At 43.3% G+C, this 8,768-nt stretch overlaps 1 protein-coding gene across 1 annotated transcript; it reads left to right on the top strand.

Annotated features, from left to right (window-relative positions):
• Positions 1–1,056: 1,056 nt before the first annotated feature.
• LOC308074852 (cystathionine gamma-lyase-like) lies at positions 1,057–2,289 on the top strand (the record flags this gene model as incomplete). The annotated part of the gene is made up of 1 exon (XM_080414350.1): positions 1,057–2,289. The coding sequence occupies one exon, from the start codon at positions 1,057–1,059 to the stop codon at positions 2,287–2,289; it is 1,233 nt and encodes a 410-aa protein (XP_080270476.1).
• Between the last annotated feature and the right edge of the window lie 6,479 nt (positions 2,290–8,768).

Raw genomic sequence — 8,768 nt, 5'->3', positions numbered from 1 at the left:
CACATATAGGGGCGGTTTCACCGCCCAAAAATTATGAATTAAAAAAAAAATGGGTGTGCCCCTTAACATTGTTACAAAACCGTTGTTTATGTACCCGAAACCCGCGAAAATCAGAAACCACTAATAACCGCAAAGTTTTTGCGCGGGCACACATGCACGCGCGCTGTGCACGCGTGCATGCACGTTCATGAGGGCCCGCTGTGACCACCTCGCGTCGGGGCATACTGTTGCCTCGTTACGCGACTGCCTATAAATAGGACTATGCATGCACGCACAGGACACACATGCACGCGCGCTGCGCATGCACGCGCGCTGTGCGCGCGTGCATGCGCGTTCATGAGGGCCCGCTGTGACCACCTCGCGTCGGGGCATACTGTTGCCTCGTTACGCGACTGCCTATAAATAGGACTATGCACTTGAAAAAAACAAACGCGGAAGGAGGCGCGGCGAAGGAGGTTCGGCGAAGCCGCGCCTCCGACCAAGTGGAGCTTACTATGTATCCGTGCTCGGGTTGTGACTGTGTGTGTCTGTGTACAGCCGCGCCCCCATGTGACTCGAAACTCCGTGCTGAAATGCCAGCAGCTGCACTGCCTGTCTGCAGCCGCCAGAGTGCGCCAGAGTGCACTACTACAGTGTGGTTGAAATATAGCAGCCACAGTCAATCTGCGTTCGCTTCCAGCGTTCGCGCGTCTTACTTGTTTAAGTGAGCTTCCATCACTGTGATGACCACTGTGATGACCACACCGCCCACTTCACACTGGGTGTGATTTTTAACTATGGTTGGGTTGGGTTGGGTTGGAAAGATGTATGTAACATTTATTATTATTTCATGTGCTTTACTTAGAGTGGGCATATCAGGGCCCCCAGGAGACGCAAATCAGTGTTGTTAGGCAACGGTTTATGTTGTGTCTGACATCAGTGCATGTTGCGTTAGACACACCCCCGTCCTACATTAAACTTCAAACTCCCTTTTAACCATGTTAGATTTGATTCAACGATAGGGTCATACATATCCTGCACTCTCAGGGATCCGGGATGGATTTATACCACACTACCATGGCTTCCTCGACACATAAACAACAGAGCGAGCAGGCCGACGTGTTCACCGGCTTTCAGATGGCTTTCAAGTCATTTGCTACAGAGGCGATCCACGTTGGTCAAGAGCCAGAGCAATGGAAGTCCATGGCTGTAGTGCCACCCATCTCCCTTTCTACCACGTTCAAGCAGTTTGGACCAGGAAAACATGCCGGATTTGAATACAGTCGGAGTGGAAATCCTACAAGAAATTGTCTTGAGACGGCTGTGGCAGCCCTGGATGGAGCGAAACACTGCCTTGCTCTTGCCTCTGGGCTGGCGGCTACAATGACCATCACTCACTTGCTAAAGTCTGGAGATGGTATTGTGTGCATGGACGACGTGTATGGAGGCACCAATCGTTACTTCCAAAAGATTGCAGCTCCACTTGGCCTGGAGGTGGGTTTTGCCGATTGCACAAAACCTGAAAAGCTCAAGGCTGCTCTCAAGCCCAACACTAAGCTGGTGTGGATTGAGACCCCCACAAATCCCACCATGAAAGTTGTTGATATCAAGACCTGTGCTGAATTGGTTCATGAACACAACAAGGACATCGTTGTAGTAGTAGACAACACATTCATGTCTGCTTACTTCCAGCGCCCACTGGCTTTGGGAGCTGACATCTGCATGTATTCAGCCACCAAGTACATGAACGGTCACAGTGATGTGGTAATGGGCCTGGTTTCGGTTATACGGGAGGACCTATATGAGAGATTGAAATTTCTACAGAATGCCCTGGGAGCAGTGCCGTCTCCGTTTGACTGCTACCTGGTTAATCGAGGACTGAAGACGCTTCACCTGAGGATGGAGCAACACTTCAAGAACGCCATCGCTGCCGCTAAGTCCCTGGAATCGGACCCACGGGTGGACCGCGTCATCTTCCCAGGGTTGCCTTCACACCCTCAGCATGAGCTGATGAAGCAGCAGTGCACAGGCTGCCCTGGAATGATCACATTTTATATCAAGGGAAAACTGGAGCACGCCACCCTCTTTCTCAACAGCCTCAAGTTGTTTGCCGTCGCTGAGAGCCTTGGTGGTTATGAAAGTTTAGCAGAACATCCGGCTATTATGACCCACGCATCAGTGCCAGAGCAAGAGAGAATTGTCCTGGGGATCAGTGACACGCTGATCCGTCTGTCTGTGGGACTGGAGGATGAGGCAGACATCATTGAAGACTTGGATCAAGCTCTGAATGCTGCTCATCCAAAGAAGTAAAAATGTTAGGTCTTCGGGTCAGTGTTTGAACCTCTCAACAGCGCCAAGCAAAAGGCATCAGGTACCAGAACGATGGCATGTGGATCGATTGTATTTCAACACATAATATATATATATATATATATATATATATATATATATATATATATATATATATATATATATATAAGCTTGTGTAAAAAATAAGCAAAACTATATTATATTATAATTATGCTTCATTCTTTACACAATCTTTTAAATACGAAATTCGTCAGGCCATTCTTGATCGATCATGTTTTTAGCTGCGGTGGACTCGAAATCTTCTACTGCACCACTCGTCCTAGGATATAATAACATCATATAAAGGTAAGAAAAAGGCTAGTCCGGAATTCTCATATGTGCCGTATGGAGGATGGCAAAATCCCTAAAGACCTCCTCTGTGGAGAGCTCGCTTCAGGAAAGAGGCCACGAGGGCGGCCACAGCTACGATACAAAGACCTAAAAGCCACAAACATCGACACAACCACACGGGAAGCCTCAGCAAAAAACAGAGACACCTGGAGGCTTGAAACCCAGAAGGGGATGCAGAGGTTTGAGGAACACCTGCTGCTTCAGAGGGATGAGAAGAGGGCCCACAGAAGCACTACAAACCAGTCTGAAAGACCTACTACAGTACCTCCTTCATATGTGAGCAGTGGCAGAAAGACTGCCACTCCCGTATTGGACTCTACAGTCACAAGAGTAGCAGATCCAGCACTGCAGTGGGAAACCAGAAGCGCTGATCCAATGGTCCTATGGGTCTTCGGAAGCTGACGAGGGTCCCCCAGGGGCCACATGCGCAAATCGGTGTTGTTAAGCCCATGAGTGGAGATGTGTCAGAGCTAGGGGTGTCACGATACGCCTAATCCACGATTCGATTCGACTTTCGATTTTAAGGTCACGATTCGATTCAATTTTCGATACGATACGGAGGAGTGAGTGAGGGCAGGTGTGATTATGGATTGAGAGGGAGTGACAGCAGGTGAGGTGGGTGGATCCAATCCATGGGAATAGGCCAGGGGGAGTGTTGCACACTAGGATGACTATTCTACAAGAACATATGTCAGAAAATTGACAAACAAATACTGTCAAAATGCCATTTCATCTTGTCTTTAAAAGGTGAACATGCATTAATTAACAAAGTCATGATTTTTGTTCAGTAAATTATATTTGGACTGGTTAAATTGGGGTTTGAACCAGGGACCTACAGACTTGCAGGTAGACAGTGTACTGACTGAGCCATTGGATAGACAGAATTGGATTTCATGTGTGGTAAGTTATCATACAGCATGGATTGCTTATTATATATCTACAAGCTCATAACGCGTCACATTGTAGACCGGCTGTATGTGGTTACTGTAGGTGTTGTATTAATAATTACATCCGCAAAGTAACAAGTAACTAAAGCTGTCATTATGCTGTAATTGTAGTAGAGTAGAAGTAACACAAATGAAAAGTAAAGTAAAAGTACCTAAACATTGTACTGTGCATTGTAATCACTTGTATTGGTACTTGAGTAAATGTAAATAGTTACTTTTCAGCACCATTGAGGAGCCAATGACTGACAGGCCCTAGGTATCACCAGGTGCACTGATTGCTAGAGTGCAGAGGGACATGGGTTGATATTAATGCTCTTAACTCAAAATGTATATATCACACAGCTTAGATTTGTTTTTGATTAAATCGGAGAGTGATGTAAAAAAAAAATCTGTAGTGTAAAAGTTGCACGTTCATATAATGTCAATGTATATTGTTTCTTGTGTCTGGGTAGCTCTGTTGGAAGAGCTCTTGACTCTGAACCGCAAGGTCATGGGATCGAATCCTGGCAAAAGCAACACAGCATGTGAGTAATTTAGTTCCCTGGTGTATAGAGCATTGTTACAGGTATAGACTCATGTGTTCGTTAATGTTGCTACCCTTTAAATGGCCATGGCCAATAACGTGGCATCGGGCGCTTAAAGTTAAATATTTGAAAAACTACACATTATTTCAAAGAAAAAGCCACCAGGCCACTAATGAGTTGTGAGTGAAGACAGGTGTGATTGGTGATGAGTGAGAGCAGGTGAGAGGGGTGGATCCAATCCATGGGAATAGGGGGAAGGTTGCTGACTAGATGACTCTTTTCTACACCCACCCTCACCAACCTTAACCTCAGTAAAACAACGACCTAACCTCAAGAAACACTTTGTAAAACTAAGAATTCCAAATGATGATCACCTCAACGCATTGTTGGGGACAGGGATCGAACCAGCAACCTATGGATTCACAGGCTGCCTCTTTTCTCATTGAGCTAGAAATATGGCCTCCTTCATGGTGTCTGTTGATATCTATAGGTTTTCCCGTCCGTTATGAACCAAGCCTCTGTTTCGCTAACTACTCTAGATCACTGGTTCACAAAACATTTACCAATAACGTCTTTTTGTCTTCTCTGAATGGTAACTAGTGAAAATAGTCGATCTACAAGCTCACAACGCGTTGCTATCTGAAAAGTTGTGAGATTGTAGATCGGCTATTTTCACAATAAAGTATGTCATACATAAAAAACAACTACTCTCAAAAAAGCATTTCATGTTATTTTTAAAAAATTGCACATGTCTTAATTAACAGGGTCATGTTTTGTACAATGTAATTTAATTGTAAACTGTAATGAGTGGGGTTTGAACCGGGGACCTTCAGAACAAGAGGCTAACATTTTACTGATTGAGCTATTCAATCCACAGCCTAAGTCAGTGAGAAAGGAGAATCCAAAAAAAAACTACCCTCAAATAAGCGTTTCATGTTATATTTAACAATTGCACATTTATTCATTGATAGAGTCATGTTGTGTGCAATGCAATTGAGATGAAGTCTGCATGAGGTGGGACTCTATCCGCCGACCCTGTGGTCTCAAGGCAGATGATTAAGCAATCAAGCCATTGAACCAACAGACCTGAACTGGTGAAAAAGGAGCTCACACATTTGACACAGTTTCACGCAAATTGCTCAGAAATCCTGGGTTTAAAGGTTTTTCAAACTGCTCAATATGGCGTAAAATCTAAGGGCGGAGCTTACTGGTCAAAGTGATAGATGTGTTCCTCATGAGTCAAGGCACATTTGTAAGCAAGTTTCACGGCTGTCGGCCAAACGAGGCATGACTTTTGCCTGTTTAAAGTTTGCATTTAAAAAAAATTGCTATAGCGCCCCCCTTTGACCAATTGGAGATTAGTTTCAGTGATATTTGGAATGACCCTCTACATTACTGCAAAGTTTCAAACAAATGTGAGTCTGCATGTATGTGTTAGGAGCAGATGAATAATTGTCATAAAACTGCAATATTCATTGGCTCATAAAAGCTTAACGTTTTCACTTAGAAAAAATGCACTCCCATAAATCTGTTGGTATAGGTCCAAAGTTCATGTGTAAAATGTTTCGTGCAGATTGCTCAAAAATCCCAGGAGGAGTTTGACTTTAACTGCTTTTCATATAATTCAAAATGGTGGGAGATCTAAAGGTCAGAGGTCAAAAGTCAGTGTGAAAGTTGTTAGGCATGAGGAGACGCATGTGTGTATCGAAGTTTCATGGCTGTAGGTCAAACCGGGCATGAGTTGTACCTGTTCAAAGTTGGCATTTTCAATTGAGTGCTACAGCGCCACCCTTTGGCCAATGGTTTTGAGTTTCGGGTCTTCGCCATTTGGCATAGCCCTCTACCATATTGCCGAGTTTCGTAAAAAGCGTATGCACGGTTAGGCCAGAACTGAAAAAACGGCAGAAGAACACGAAAGCCAAGGAATGCAATAAGGCTTCGAGCCTGATAGGCCTCGAAACCTTAATGAGAATAACAAAAAGGGTTTTATGCCCTTACAACAACTGTCATTTTCAGATTCTTCTTTAAGATGAGTTAACAACAACATTCTTGTGAAGCTCTATAACTAAATAAAATCTAAATACAAAGTTGAACATGAAAGAAAAAAGGATCCAAAGACAACTGTTATTTGGCTACATGTTCTTAAACTTCTTAAAGTATGTTCACATTGTTTGAACAGGTAAGAGCTTTAACGTACAAGAAATGTGAATAATAAGCTAAGCCAGGGGTCTTCAACAAGGGGTCCGGGACCCCTAGGGGGTCCTCAGAGTTACAACAGGGGGTCGATCTACAACGCCACAACGCTCACAACGCCTCGCGCTGCGAGGCGTTGTGAGCTTGTAGATCGGCTATTTTTGGCAAAGAGGTATAGGTGTAGAGGGGAAAAAGAGAAGATTATGATATCTTAGGATGAATGGTACAGTAGAAAAAATTCATAACTCCACCCCTGGTCCGCCACAGCTTAAAAGGTGCGCGGATAGGCATTAGGTTAGATCACATATTTTAATAGCTTTTTTTTTTTTTTTTTTTTGAGATCTGACGTGCATAGTGACAGAACACTGTCCAAAAAAAACAAAAAAACAAGTCTCGCTAGACGAGATTGAAATCTCGAGATTTCAGTATCATCTAGCGAGACTTAGATTTTTTTTTTTTTTTTTTTTTGGTTGTTCTCCTTTTTAAATTCTCCTTTAAAGGAAGCGGGAGGGTTTTCCAATTCTTCCGTTTGTGTATTATCATCATTACCATCGCTGGCTTCAGCAGTGGCCATGGTGAAATGTAAAGTACAGACGCAACGCTACAGCTTTCTCTCTCTCTGTCTCCTCCTAACTCCCCTGTGGTGTGTGTGGGTTTGTCCTGTCGTCTTTTTTTTCCTCCCCCGGAAAAACAATAACAGCGGCTCGAGCATGGCTTCACTCGGACGTGCAATCGGATGTGCGCATGCACGGGAGTGCTTTTTTTAAATTAACCCTTGAATCGCGATACAGCTTTTGATTTCGATACACTGTATCGAACGTAATTTTTATGCACTACTAAACACTGTGTACATGGGGGGAACATACTTTGGTCTGGGGATATAGACGGACCAGTTCAGAGGTTGCACCAGTTCTGGTGTGGAGATTGAATGGAGGGATTTTTTGTCAACAAAGAGAGTTGAATGGAATCCATGTCACTGTGTTTCATTTTGATTGATTGATTGATTGATTGAATACTGAAATAACACGGTTATTACAGTCAAAGGTTATGCTGAAGGGATAACACAAAAAGCCTCAGGGGCCTGTTTCCATTGCGATCCATTGTACTCTATGAATCAGTAATATAATAATACAAACAATACGATACAGATAGAACGCAACGTATGCCCTCTTGAACTGGATTTCTTTTAGGTTAGTTTTGAGTTTGGGTAGGGAGTCGAGAGAGTCGAGACCCTTTATGTATTTTTGTAGGTCATCCCACATTTTGGTGGCAACACAGTATAGAATTTTGGGGGAACGAGGTCAGATGTTCTCCTTCTGTTATGCCCATGGGCATCACTCCCTCAGTGAAGTAATTCAACAGGTAGGCCTATATGGGCACTGTTCCACCCATGTCTATAAATATAAATTAAGCAAATATTATTACGCATTACACTACTATGACTGTGGGTAATCCTAAATTGGCCCCTTGAGCTTTGAAGGAGAGTTTGTGAGGAGAGTGTGTGACTGGTAAAATGTCACAAAGATTTCTCACTAATTTCATCCAAAGTTCCTGGCTTCATCACATCTTCCAACCAGGAGTCGCGCTAGGATTTTATTCTGCCGGTCCCAATGTCCGGCATGATTAAAAATGATCTGATCTGATAAAAATAACGGTCATAGATATGTTTAAGCATTAATGACAAGCAGGTGCGTGAATGCAGCCTAACACTTACAGCATGATATTTTGGATTGAACTGTTTGAACATAATTAGTAATATACACCTTTTATAGCAGGGTCATCTTGCATAAATACATTAATTACATTTGATTTGCGCATTTATTTCTCAACATTCCGTTGCGTTTGAACATATTTCCTTCAGAAAAACAAACAATCAAAGGGTAGCCTACTGTACAGAAATGGGTACTTAGAGGCTCAGCTGAGTCGTTAAGGCAATACATTACAGGCTATATACTCACAGGTTATACTGTAATAGATAGGCAGGGGGTGCAGTCCCTGCGTCTGGTTAGGACAGCTTTTGGGGAAAGTTGATGAAGCATGTGGGAATCTTGTCTCCTCATAGAGATATTCCATTCAACGTTTTAACTTGTCCACCTTTATGATTAGCATTGTGTTTCATCTGGATGCGACAGTGTGGATAGCTTTTGTGAAGCATCCGTGTTTGTTTGATGTTTGTTATTAATTCGTGGTTGGACAACATGCCAACTTTACTCACAAGTGCCCTCTCATTTAAAAGTGTCTGTGACGGATTCTAACTAATGATACAACTTGTTTTGACTGTTCAATACACAACTTAATAACCGTGCGGACCGGCCGGCGATCTCACATTTAGAATGCCGACAACATAACTCTAGTATACATGTACGCGACAACTTATCAACAACTCTCCTGTTCCGGTCTCACCTTCACAATAAAGTGTCTCCCG

The sequence above is a fragment of the Gymnoscopelus braueri genome (assembly GCF_963280865.1).
Source record: "Gymnoscopelus braueri genome assembly, chromosome: 19".
In the NCBI taxonomy this organism is placed as follows: domain Eukaryota; kingdom Metazoa; phylum Chordata; class Actinopteri; order Myctophiformes; family Myctophidae; genus Gymnoscopelus; species Gymnoscopelus braueri.
Note: the sequence above shows the minus strand (reverse complement) of the source record. Positions and strands in the feature narration are given on the sequence as shown.